This window comes from Phodopus roborovskii, unplaced genomic scaffold (genome assembly GCF_943737965.1).
Source record: "Phodopus roborovskii unplaced genomic scaffold, PHOROB, whole genome shotgun sequence".
In the NCBI taxonomy this organism is placed as follows: Eukaryota; Metazoa; Chordata; class Mammalia; order Rodentia; family Cricetidae; genus Phodopus; species Phodopus roborovskii.
Window position 1 is genome coordinate 1,446,121 of NW_026126597.1, and position 13,991 is coordinate 1,460,111.

At 43.2% G+C, this 13,991-nt stretch overlaps 1 protein-coding gene across 13 annotated transcripts in view; it reads left to right on the forward strand.

The window, feature by feature from the left end:
- The window catches only part of Cacna1d (calcium voltage-gated channel subunit alpha1 D), a 296,027-nt gene that overhangs the window by 129,056 nt on the left and 152,980 nt on the right, over positions 1-13,991 (forward strand). For all 13 annotated transcript variants that reach the window (XM_051204741.1, XM_051204746.1, XM_051204750.1 and 10 more), the window contains exon 4: positions 12,591-12,730. In XM_051204741.1, the coding sequence (XP_051060698.1) occupies positions 12,591-12,730 (140 nt within the window). The remainder of the gene's footprint in view (positions 1-12,590; positions 12,731-13,991) is intronic.

Consider the following 13,991-nt stretch of genomic DNA (forward strand, 5'->3'; position numbering starts at 1 on the left):
TGATATGTTTTTAAAATCAAACTCAATTCAACAACTCCAACAGCAATGTAAAAAAAATCAAACATTTTAACACAATCCAGTCAAAGATATACTAATCTGATATTTACTTGCTAAGGCATGATGGTAGGAAAATATTCAAAGTCTTCAATTTCCATAACTAAATCATCATGTTTCTTTAAGAGCTAAGCACTTTATATACACAATAAAAACACTGCAGTTCATAATATATGGTAGTCTTGACTCAGGCAGTGTTCATTGGCGTTCACTGTTGTTGTGTGGCATGCCAGTGTGCACAGAGCATAATGTAGGTATTGTGTGATCAGAACCAAGGCTCCAGTGAAGCTCTGTGATGCAACACGGGCAAGCACTACACTTCAGCCTCAGCACACATTTGTGTTCTGATTAATTCTTGATCTTTGCATGTTTAGAAACTTTATACCATTGGCAAGTTTTTTGTGACCTTTACATTCAGTTAATCTTTTCTGTGTGGTCACAACTTCTAGCCCTAGTTGAAGACAAGACAGCTGCCCCTAACTTCTCTGGTTCTTGGTTCACTGTGATCATCCTGGTGTGACTTAGAACAATTGTGTGGTTTTAATGAGAATGACCCACAAAGGTTCATATATTTAAATGTTTGTCCCTAGTTGGTGAAACTGTTTGGGAAGGATTAGGAGGTGTGGCCTTGTTTGGAGGAAGTGTGTCATCTTGGGGTGTGTTTTGAGGTTTCAAAAGCCCATGGCATTCCCAGTTAGCTTTCTGTCTCTGAGTCATGCTTATGGATCAAGATGTAAGCCGTCAGCTACCACTCCAGTGCCATGCCGGCCTTTCTGTTACCATGCTCCCTGCCATGGTGGTCATGGAGTCTAACCTTCTGGAACTATGAGCCCAAAGGGCAAATGCTCTCTTTTATAACTTGCTTTGGTCTTGGTGTTTTGTCACAGCAATGAAGAAGTAACTAAGATAGCAATCTTAGTAAGGTAAGAGGTAGCAGGCATGATGACAGTGTGCCACACTCTGGGCTCTCCAAAGTAGAGGGCATGTTTGTTCTTTTTGGTTGATGGTGGACTTTGGTTTTTTTTTTTTTTTTTTTCCTTCATCTGGAAAATGTTAGCATTTAATGAACCTCCCTGAGTGACTTCAAGCCATCAGGACACAGACACTTCCAGCAACCTCCATCTTTTTCCATGTCTTCTCTGAAGAATTTGGCCTTTACATGACAGGGTACTTAGCAAGCTTTCCCTTCCCCAGAACTTTGTAGTAGTAGCCTGTTTGTACCATGTCAATGATGGGAGTTTTGTATCTGTTTGTTTGTTTTGCAGCATGTACTAATGTCTGCTTACTGACTAATGCCCATAGTTTACCCAGGCTGACCGAAGCTCTGCTTCCTTGTTAAGTGGTAATGCCTCATACCAACTTTCCCATGTAACCTTGTCAGAGTCGATTCTGAATTGATGCATGCTTCCAGCATCTCCCGGCCTCCTGAGTGCTTGTGCTGTTTCTGATACTGCTGTGGCCATGGTTCCCATGGCCCCAGAGTTTCTAGTTCCTTCTTAGTCTGGATGGCATGGCAGTGGCCAAAACAAAAGAGGGAGGCAGACATCTGCAAAGTCTTCTCAGTCGGAGTTGCTGAGCACCAGAAATAACTCAGTCTGTGGACTTTACATATAGCCTGTCAACCATAACCTCTTCATAAGCCCTCCTTTCTCTAGCTTGAATAATTGGGAACATAAGAGCTGGGAAAGCCTTAGCTTTAGCTTCTGAGTCCTGTATATGTATGTCCTATTTACAGGAATATGAATGAATATCAGGAAAATTAAATGAGATGCCACTTTAAATTGAGAAATTGGTAAATTTAACCATATACAAATTGAAAAGCTTTTCACTAGTTCTGTTAATGGGGAAAAGGAATGGCTTTCTTTTTTTTTTGTGACTGTGCCAGAAAGTCCATAACTAGTAAAGTAATTAAGATCAGCAGTTTTTCGTTGAGAACTCTAGCACCAAGGCCACAATAATACTTGAGCATGACTCTCGCCTTGAAGGGATGACTTTCTTGTTGAAATGAAAATGCTTGATTTTTCACCATACTGACTCCTGCCATTTTTTAAATGTTTGCTGATTTCTGTTTGGCAAAGGAGGTAGACATGTTGTAAGGATTGGTTTGCATTGTGTATAACAACTATGTCAACACTTCTCTAAAATGACAGGCATTTCAAATTGTCACATGACATGAGCGCCATAGATTTCCCAGGGAGTCAGCACAAGACTTGGGGAAGAATGTCACAGAGACCAGATGACTCAAGGAGTATGTCACCTGGGCAGGGCAACATAGGCTGTGGCAGACGGGAGCCGTGGCACTCATAGATGGGAGAGATTTTTATATGTGCATCTGCCATTCCTCTGGAGGATGCAGACAGCATCTTAGCCATATTTGGATCAACCTGATACAGAGCAGATAACCACTAAGTGTTGTTGACTTAAATCAAAATAGGGGCTTTGAATATTTGGGCAGTGCTTTTGAGGACAAGGTAAGGAAGTGGGAAGCTGCCAGCTATGGAATATTCCCACCACCAAAGAAACCCAGAGTCCCTGCCACCGCAGGGATCAGACAGGAAACATGACAAATGGAAGCATTATATTGCAGAGAGTGCAGGAACCCAGGATGGAAGACACTTGAAGTAGTCAGTTGGAAAGCTTGTGGCCTCCTAGTGACCGTGGCTGGCAGGGCCTGTGGGTCATCTGTAGAGGGACCCTTCATTGATACTGTGTGTCAGAAGGTGCTTTCAGCAGAGTCTTTTCTTGGTAAATGAGCCATTACTGGCAGTCCTCCTATGCCGCTAGGGCTTTTCCGTGTGCGTCTGACTATAAGCCAACCCCAACTGGCTTTTATAACTAAAGAGAATAAAGGAGGTGGGTTTCTGACTTCAGGTTCCACTTGATCCCAGGGGCTTATAAGTTGGCAATGGAGGCCAGTGGCTTCTGCCATCTGAATTTGTGTGTCTGACTCACTTTGTCCCTCAATTTTTGGCTGAACCTTTCTTGGCTTTTATCTCAGCTTCAGATTTATAGCCTTTGAGAATTAAGTCCCATGCCAACTTCTTATCTGTTGCTGAAGTGCAAATCCTAGGATTAGTGCTGACTGGCCCTGGCTGGTGTGGGTGGGACATTCACTTGCCCTGAGCCAGCCACCCAGCTCCCAGGCCAGCCCCTGTAGTTCTTGGAATGAAAGCAAGGGATGCAGGATTCCTGGAGAATGGGTATGGTACTGTCACCTGGGAGTTTGCTGAATGGCAGGGACTCTAATAGCCCACTACAGCTGAAATGACTGGTCTCTGCTTGTTGGAAAAGCATCAGTTGCCCTCACTCTGCTGATGATCCTGGTGTGAGGGTGGGGTGATCCATCAGCCTCCTCTGCTCTTGGCTCTGAGGCATCCTTCCTCTCAGAGACCAGATGTCTTTGAGGCTACCCTGCTGACCTATTATTCATTTGTCATTTCTGGGCATATTGGGGACAACTTCCTAGGCAGAGTTCTCTCCCACCTGGTAATTATAGGGTCTCTGGACTGCCCTGGGGTCTCCACAGAAAGCATTCCAGAATTGCAGAGGGTTTTGAAAGGACCACATTCGTGCACACCCCATAGACAGGGGCACTATCTCTCCCCGACCCTTCTTCAGGGCAGCGTTTGACCAGGACACAGTTTGCACCCATTGCTTTACCTAGCTGCATTTTCATTGTGACTTGGTTAGACATAGCAGACATGATTTACTCATGTTTTCCAGGTGAGGGAACTGGGAATCAGGAAAGGTAAATAAATAGGGGGATACCAGGATTGGACTCAGGGAACACAGATGTCATAATACAATTTTTACTTTTAAATCAAAAATGAGAAGAAGAAAGGACACTCGGACTATTGGAGCCCCCCCCCCCATGTAAATGTGCCATTAAACTACCCATAGGGGGCCCCTAAATGCATTCTTCACTGGAGCCTGCAGGGAACCAAATTAGCTTTCCCTGCAGCCATCTCCTTTGGAGCAGAGGCCACCTGCCTGTCCTTCACCCACTAGCATTTACTAGGGTTTGCACTGGTTTATCAAAACACAGCAAGAGCAGCCAGTGACTCCCTGGGGTCGCCTCCTGAACTGTGTAAGACAGTAAGTGGGATTGTCACAGTATACGCAGCCCACATGTGCACTGTGACCTCAGGTGGCCCAGCTGCTTTTGGTCTTTGGGGGTCTCTGAGACCTACCAGAATCTCCTGGTGAAGGGCATGCTTGAGTTTTCCCTGGCATGTCAGGTGAATTGTAGAAAGGGAAGCCAGACCCTGTCATCTTCATGTAAGGCCTGTTGTGCCTTGGCCTCTCTCTCCTGTCCTCGTGGGTTATGCCCCTGACTCTGAGGACAGCTACCACCATTTGAACATAATCTTTTCAACATCAACAGCCTAGTGCCCTGACCCCACCATGAGACACAGATAGAGGGGCAAATGGATGCATCTAAATGCAAGTTTCCCTGCAACTAGCAAAACCAAAGGGGTGGGGTCCTGGTATTGTAGACTATAGCAGCAAGAATGGATACTTAATCCTATTTAGTCAAAATACGTAGTTTTCCCCACTTATTCTCTTATAGATATTGAGTGTCTAGCCCACTTACTATTCACAAACAGGTATTAAATGTCTAGTAATGTGATCTGCCCTAGGAATCCAATGGTGTGTGAAGCAGAAATGACTCCAGGCCTTATAGCCATAGTCAATTTTTGAGCAACAGTAAGACAGGTAATTTTAAAAAGTTGTTTCAGTTAGCCTAGAGACATGAGGGAGGGCCTAGACCCTACTCCAAATGACTTGACAGACAGATTTTGATGATCCCTCCTGAAAGGCATCAACCTCCCTGTGGAGTGAGTGGGGAATGGGACTGGAGGGGGGGGTTGGGAGACATGAGAGGGAGGGAGAGGGAACTGGGATTGATATGTAAAATAAGAAAAAAATAATAAATATATATATATATATAAAGTTGTTTTAGACTGATCAAGACTATACATATTTATGATATAACATGTTTTCATATATAGATACATTATAGAATGGCTAAATCAAGCTAACTAACATATCCATATTTACCTACATACTTTTTTATGACAAGTACATTAGAATCTTCTCTTAAGAATTTCCTACTATATTATCTTTTGCTGTTACTCATATTGTATAATTGATTTCCCAAGCTTCCTCCTGTCTAACTGAAATCCACCTTCCCTCCAACCACTACTACCTGCTTATTTCTTTGAATATTTGTAGATACCACATAGAGGTGAGGTATGAGTGTGCTTTTTGTGCTGAACTTATTTCATTAATGTCCTCCAGGTTCACAAATGATGCAAATGATGGCATTTCCTTCTTTGGAGAGTATTTTTCTCTTCAAGGGAAATACCTTTTCTCTATCTGCACGTCCCTGGTGTTGTGTATAGTACTGCAGTGTGCATGGCAACAACTGTGTCTCCTCGACATTCTTATTTCATTTCCCTTAGTTATTTCCCTCTTGTGGAATTGTTATATCAAATGATAATTTCATTTTAAAATCTTAGTGGGAACTCATCCTATTTTTGCATATGGCTGTACTAGTTTATAGTCTCACCAAGCAGCATACAAGGATTCCCTTTCTCTATGTTTACCAACACTTAATCTCTTGACTTTTGTATGATAGCCATTACCATCAGGTATGAAGTGCTATTTAGTTTGATGTAAAACCAATTATGTAATTTTCCCTTTTGTTGCCTATGCTTTTTGGAGACATATCCAAAAAGTCTTAGCTCAGATCAAATGTAAAGAAAATTTACTCTGTTTTCGGCTAATATTTTTATTTAATATCTTAATGTTTAAGTCTGTGAATCATTTTTCTTGGTTATGTATATGGTGTGAGATAAAGAGCCTGTTTCCTTCTTTTGCGTATAGATGCCCATTTTTACCAGGACCATTTATTGAAGATACTGTTCTTTCTCCATTATGTGTTGTTGACACCTTTGTCAAACATCAGTTCATGTTTACTAGAATCTTTAGTAGAGAGGTAACTTTTATTGAATTAAAATATGAATTTAGCCAGGCGTTGGTTTTGGCCTTTAATTCCAACACTCAGGAGGCAGAGACAGGCATATCTCTTTGAGTTTGAGGCCAGCCTAGTCTTCAGAGCTAGTACTAGGGCAAGCTCCAAAGAAATACAGAGAAACCCTGTCTTGGAAAACAAAACAAAAATAAATAAATAATAACATTAATTTAATAAGTGTTGATAGGATATATCAGTGAGCTCCAGTTTTGTCTGGGAAGTCAATAAAGGCTCTGCTGAGAAAGTATTTAAGTAGAGACTTGAAGGATAGGTGGAATTTATCTGTTGGAAAATGGAGTGGAAAGTTATAGAAAGAGGGAACAGATGTGGCCCACGGTGGGCCAAGGTCATGGATAGAATGAATTAGTGGCTAAGCCCAGACTAGGAGAAAACAAATATGATAGCTGTACACTCTGTGCTTTTTTTCCCCCAATCAACTACACAGGATCTGTTTTTATCCCTGTATCATGATGCTGTAGCAACACTTTGAAGAAGGATGTTATCATTATTTGGTGGCAGAAACACTGGGGTCAGGATCAGGTTGGGCATTGACAAGCAAGCAGGACAACACTGGTGTGTGTGTGTGTGTGTGTGTGTGTGTGTGTGTGTAGGCTGGCCATTGTATACAGTAGAGAGTTCTCAAAGATGGGAAGTGAAAAACTTAGAGAGACCAACTGTAAGGTGGAAATGCAAGGATGACTTTACCCCTGGGCTGCAAATAGGATAAAATTTGAGCTATTCTTAGTCACTTTCTATTGCTGTGAAAGACATCATGACCAAAGCAATTTTTATCAGAGAAAGCATTTTATTGGGGTCTTGCTTAAATATTGAGAGATTTAATCCACTGTCATCATGGTGGGGATTATGGCAGCATGCAGGTGGGTGTTGGAGCAGTAGCTAGGGACTACATCCTACCTAATCCATAGTTAGAGGGCGAGAGACAGACACAGACATAGACGACTCTGGGTTTGGCATGGGCTTTTGAAACCTTAAAGCCCATCCCCAGTGATGAACTTCCTCCAAAAGGGCCACACCTCCTAATCTTTTTCTAATCCTTTCAAATAGTGCTACTCCTTAGTGACTCAGCATGAAAATGTATGGGCCTAAGGGGTCATTCTTATTCAAACCTGTTGTAGAATAATCTTTTTATAAGCTGTGAAGATGTGTCTGGGCTAAGACACCTTCTGATTGTTTTAATAAAGAGCCAATAGGTAGGCAGGAGAGGATGGGCAGGACTTCCCAGGGAGAGAGAGAGAGAGAGAGGAACTCAAGAAGAATCTGGTGTGAGAAATTCATCAGTGAGATGGGGGGGGGGGCGATGTACAGTATGGAGGAGAGCCATGTGGCAGAATATAGGTTAATATAAATAGGTTAATTTAAGTTTTTAAGAGCTAGTTGGGAACAAGCCCAAGCTAAGGCCAAGCTTTCATAATTTATGAGTTCCCATGTCATTATTTGGGGCTGGAAATCCAAAGAAAGTCTGACTACATTCAAACCACCACAAGATAAGATGAAGGCAGCCTTCATTTCAGTAATTTGACTCTTTTACTCCAGACTTGTTCTAGGAATAACTTATAATAACTTAGATACTTTTTTCCTTGTTGATACATTTCCTAGGATCACAAATTGTTATATTTTTATCATTTTCCTTATGTTTGTTGTATTACTTTATTCTCCTTTTGTCTTCACTATTTTCTATTAGTGCTTGTGAATGGTTTATGAATGCTGTGCATTCATAGTAGGTGCTAGAGTTACAAGGACAGTGAGAAATGATCCTTGAAGACAGGGAGCTGAGGCCTGCAAGGGCAAAGGCTGGGCACACAAAGAGATGTGTGGGACAGCTTTTTACAAGCCAAGAAAACCTCTGAAGGACAGGGCTCACGTGGGTGGGTGAGCAAAGCCAAGAGGTGAATGTCGCTGGCCTGTGTCAGCCTCTGTAGCCCTCTGGAAGCCAGCGGTGGCCTCTGAGGATAGATGCTAAGCATTGCTAAGGAGGAAGCAGCTCAGAATGGGTGGATAGATGGATGTATGCATGGATGGATAGATGGACAAGCAGACAGATAGATGAATACCAGTGCCATAGCACACAGAAAAAGGAGCATGGGAGAAAGAAGCAAGTATTCTGGAATCTCCCAGTCCCTGCTAGTTGATGGTTTTGGTTTCCTAAAGGCCTTTGTAAGTCTTACATTGGAAATTCTGAAATTATTGACTTAGAGACTGGCCGAGTGTTAACAAGCTGCTATTTAAAAAGATAAACCAGGTTCCAGAATTAGATCTGAGGGCTGGGGAAATGGCCATGGGTTGGATGCTTGCTGTGTAAGCAGGAGGACCTAAGGTTGATCCCCAGAACACATGTGAAGAATCTGGGCATGTTGATAAGCCCTTGTGATCCTAGAACTGGGTGGGCAGAGACAGCTGGATCCCTGGTGTTCTCTGGCTAGCAACCCAATCGATGTGCTCCAGGCAAACCATAAAACAAGGTGGATGGTTCTTGAGGAAGAATGACACTTGAGTTGATCTCTATCCTCCACATGTATGTGCATGTAAATATGTACCTGCCTACACATGGCACCCACAAGAAACATTCACCTTCCATGCTAAAACAAAACAAAACAAAATCTAGAGTTGAACCTTTATTTCTCTGGTAATTTAAAGTCTCATGGGAGACTTGGGCTTTATATAGAGTGGTTTCAGGTGATATCTTTTTAAAGGGCTGTTTGGTTGACACTAACCACTCAGGTCCTCCTGCCAGAGAGAAGAAAACCCTGCTGGGCATGACTGAGTCATGTAGGCCTTGCCATGCAATCTTCCTGTTTAGGTGGTGGAGGTCACTTTCCTGATGCAGCTTTGGCCCAGGCTTGTAGAGAAGGGTTAGCTCATTTCAAATTAGGGTTCTCAACAGTCCTTTCCCAGCCTCCCCTGTCTTTTCCTTGCTGTGGCTCATCCTCTGTGCTCTCATCTGTCTCTGCTACAAACCTCTGTGCCTCTATGCTGGATGGAGGTCACCTGACTTCTAGTCCTCCAGACTCGATTCCATGTTGTCTAGCTTTCTTCTTACCTTCCTTTTCAAATTCACTTTCTTTGTTCAAATGAACAATCCTTTTGAAGCAGGTAATGTCATACTTCTTCAATTTTTGTTTTGACAAAATAATAACAATACTCAATTTGTTTAATGTAGAGATACCCTTGTCTCTCAGGAATCTTTTGTAATATCAAATGGAAGACTGGATGGCATTGGCTTATAGGCCACCTGGTTTACCAGGCTGTACTTGTTCATTTTGGCATTTGGCAAAATCTTTGTAACAGAGAACCATATTATAGCAAGCTTCTTTCTTACAACTTGTTCCATCAAGTAATTCACTAAAGAGAAGAGAAGCCAACGTCTTTAAAAAGGAGGGTGAGGAGAATAAGGGAGGGATATAAAAGAGCCCTTCAACCATTCAGTTACACTAATGGCTCTCGTAGTATTGTGGCACAATTACTTATAAATAAAAGGCAGAGGGAAAAACAAGTGCATTTGGTAGGTGTACTCTCTGTTCTCTGTCTTGTTTTTCGGCTCCGAAGTACGGTGCTGTCTTGATGTAGGGATATAACTGCCATGAATATTGATGGCATGGCAGCCAAAGCTTTTTTTCCTGTCTGGCCTAGTAAATAAACCAAAGAGAATGAAAGGGAAAAGGAATTGTCAAGCCAGTGTGCTGTTTTTAGATTATCCCCTTCTCTTAGAACTAGTAGTCTTGAAAACACATTGATGATGTACATTGGTGGTCTGGCCAGCTCTGAGTACAGCAGGTGGGTATTTTCAGAGATTGGGTCCTCTGGTTAAAGCCACAGAATTCTTTTCTTTGAGCTTTCAGAGTTCATGTTCCTTCCTGGATCTCTACATACCTCCCAGTATAGAGTCCAGCCCTGTATTTAATGTATTGTGAATGGGAGGTTGTGTAAGGGAAATAAGGGGCAGGAGTGGGAAGGTTGACCAGAAGGTTGAGGGAGGGGTACTCAGCATGAGCCAGATTAGAACTTAACCTGTTTGAAGGACCAGAAGGTATCAATGGGTGGGGGATGGGTATGAGTTAGGGCTTTAACATCATAAACCTACTGATTCTGACCAACTCAAAAGAGAGTTTCTTAGACTGTTCTGATATTTTAGGGATCCAGAGAGCCCTGGAGGATTTCAAAATGATAGAAGACAGGGCTGGCTAAGTCGCTCAGTGGGTGGGGATGCTTGTTGCCAAATCTCATGACTTGAAATTATTCCCCTGAACCCATGGTGGAAAAAGAGAATTGATGACTGCTTATTTTTTCACTTACAACCACGTGTATATGAACACATGTGTGTATGCACACACACACACTCATAGGTGGGCAGGGGAAGTTAGAGTCAAGAATGGTCTAGGGTTAGGGAAGGCAAAGCTGATCAATTAGCTTTTATGTAACCAGTGAGGGTCAAAACTGTAGGCACTGTGTATAGGCTGCAGTTGGATATTGCCCTGGTGGCCCAGAGGGAAGATGTTGGTGGACAAGCCATGAAAAATTTCTGTCCTGGGTGTAAGGATTCAGGCAGTACTCTGGTCAGCCCAGGATTCCCTGAGTACTAGTTTTCAGGCAGGTGTAAAGGACCCCTTTAAAAGTCAGACCCCTGCCCACTTACTCTCTCTTTTTCTCTCCCCTCCCTCCCCCTCTCCTCTTCTTTTCCGGTGCCTCTATGTCTCTTCCCTTCTCCCTCACTCCCCTTTCTAAATATACTCCTCATTTAAGCGCTATCTCCCTGAGTGTTATTCCCTCCGCCTTGCTGCCTCGGTCACCCTCACCTGCTATGGAACCTGCTATGCTCTCCCAAGTGGTCCCTTACCTTGGGACCCCACTCACTTGGGACCCTCACTCGGGACCCCCCCTCCACCCCCACCCCTTCTCCAGCTTTTATTCCTATAACTGTAACAAAAGAACACCGAGGAAGCCAGAGACAGGAGCCAGCTGTCTGGTGGGAGAGCCTAGGGGTACTTCAGACAACATTTACATTGAAATGCAGAGGAGTACTGCAGCTCCTGCAAGCAAATGTGTGCATACTTGTATAGATATGTAACATTTTAGGAAGGCAGGCTTGTAGGAATCATCCTGAAATGGATATTTTAAAAGATTTCCAAAATAAGAAGTTCCTGTGCAGAAGAATTTCTTTTAAAAGGCATATATCAACATTTATAAATACATGTCTGCAATAGTGGTCACAGCAGTGTCTGCCTTCTCCTGTGTGATAGGGATGGGGGAAGGCACAGGAGTTATGGCTGAGACCTTCAGCTCCCACACAAGTGGAGAAGTGCTCGGCCACTAACTCTTACGATTTTAGAGGTGTTCTGTGTACATACCTGAAACTCCCGTGTCCTCCACCAGACCAAAGTTTTGATGAGTCATGAGGAGGAAGAGCTCACTGTTTCCTGAACCAAATTGGGTATAGCCTGCTGTAATAGGCATGTTCATGAGTGAAGTGCATCTAAGGATTGGGGCCCCTAAGGATGATAGTAGCAGAGGGCTCTAGAGCCCACAGAAAAGTTCTCATTGGTGATTTGTTGTTGTTCTTGTTTTGAGTAGATTGAAGCCAGAGAATGCTGCTTGGTTACATGTGGCCCTGTCCATCTGGGTCTCTATCAAAATTGGGGCTACATAAAACATTTATAGAAGGGGGCCTGTGAGTTTAGACCTGTTGATTGAGGCATCCTTTTCTGCTTGTGGAGTCATGAGGGTTGGAGCTGCAGAGGTTCTAGCCATCAGGCAATGCTACAGAGGTATGTGGCAGACAGATGTGAGCAGCCACAGGTACTGAGATGGTGGCAGAACTGTACCCAGGGAGGCTGCTGGGGGCTCCATCAGCAGGTGCCAGCCAAAAAGAGGAGGCGTACCAATCACCAGGCCGTGTCCACAGCATCTGAATTTGCTGACTTTCACCCTGTGGGTGAGGGCAGTCAGATATAGAGTAGCTTAGGTACTTGTCCAAGGTCACCTTGCCACACAGTGACAAGGCTGGCTTTAACATGAGATGTCAGGAAAACCCAAGAAGAAATTAAGGGTCCAGTCCCCTATGACTTCGTTCTTTCCCAGGGGCTGTTCTGTTAAGGTTATTGTTGGGGTGTTTGTTTCATCCTTCTGCTTTTCTGGGCCTGATCTGGAAATCTCAGGGGAAGGGGGGACGACACAGGACACACGCTGTGTTGTGCAAATGTGTGCAAATAGAAAACATGTCCATTGTAGCCCAGGCAGACTCATTGCACGCTCATCAGGGCAGGTGGCAAAATGCAATAATGCAGCCTGGAATGACAGGATTTAACACTCAGCAGCATATGGGAAATTAAAATGCTTTCCCAGCCCAGGTGCAGGGAGGTGGTGCCAGTCTCGTGATAACATTGCAGGGGGGAATGCTTATGTCTCTGAGCTGTTGATTCTAATGCTTGTTTATTTATTTTATTATTTCTCCTTTCACCCGTGGTACATTTGTTTCTCTTTACAGGAAAAAGTAGAATATGCCTTCCTGATTATTTTTACAGTGGAGACATTTCTGAAGATAATAGCGTATGGATTGTTGCTGCACCCTAATGCTTATGTTAGGAATGGATGGAATTTACTGGATTTTGTTATAGTAATAGTAGGGTAAGTCACTCTTGCTTTGGGGAAATGTTTGTGGGCTAGGTGGTAAAGGGTACATATGCCTTTTGGGGGAAGATGGGTGTTCTTATGCCAGTGATGGTACCAGGTCCTGTCAGGAGTTCTTTTAATGCTGACGGGTCTGTTGTCAATCCCTGGGCAGAATCCGGAGTGAAGATCTCTCTTTACTGGTGTTATGGTTGGGGAAGTCAGTAACATGCTGTTGGAGGAAGTCTAAGCTGCTAATGAGAGATGATTCACCTCACAGGGCCTTGAGTCTCCACAAATAGACCTGGCCTGGTAGTGGGTGGAGTTGAGTGAATACAGCTCCTAAAACTTAGCACCCTGCTAGTTAAAAACATGGGTATCATGTGATAAAGCCTTCCAAACAGTGAGGTGCTTAGCTGTTTAATATCCCTTGAGCAAAGCTATTATGCTTTTATGCTGACTTGTGGGAGAAGTTCTGGCATTACCACTTTCCATTTTAAATAACAAAACTAATGTCTGAATACTGTCACATATCTGGCATAAAACAGAATAAACTAGGAAATGCAGAAAAGCAGGTGTTCTTTCCAAACCCTGTTGCAAGAGGAAGACTCTGGTAGATTCAGTTAGAATGAGAAATATAGGTCTGTGTTGTTCTGCACCTTCTGCACCTGCAGATGTTGCCAGCAGAGGAGGCATGAATCAGGTCTCTAAAAAAATGCCTGCCAAGGAAGACAAGATGTAAACCTGCTCTGGGGTTATAGAGTTACTCGTAGAAGTATGCTTGTTTTCATCGAGAGTGCTTTTAAAGATGCATTTATTTTTACAATATGAGTGTTTCACCTGTGTATATGTCTGTGTACTACATGAATGTCTAGTGCCCACAGGAGCTAGGAGAGAGTTTCATATCCCTCAAAGTGAAGTAACAGATAGTTTTGAGCTATAATGTAGGTGCTGGGAATCAAACCCAGGTCCTCTGCAAAAGCTCTTAACTGCTGAGCCATCTCTCTGGTTATGAGAGAGCTTTTAAAATCATCCCTCTGCTTTCATATCAGTGGCTTTATTCAGCTGCCCTTTGCAGTTGAGCAAGCTGAGTTATCTTTTGGATTATCTCTTTGTATCATGATTCCTTTGGTTTTTCTGCCTGTTTGGACAGCAGCTTAAGTTTGGGGATGTCCTTTATATACTAAGAAATGGTAGCCCCTTGGATGGTTAGACTTGAAGGGGAACAAAATTAGTTTTTGCAAAACCTCCCATAGTACATTGACACCTAAGGTTGCAC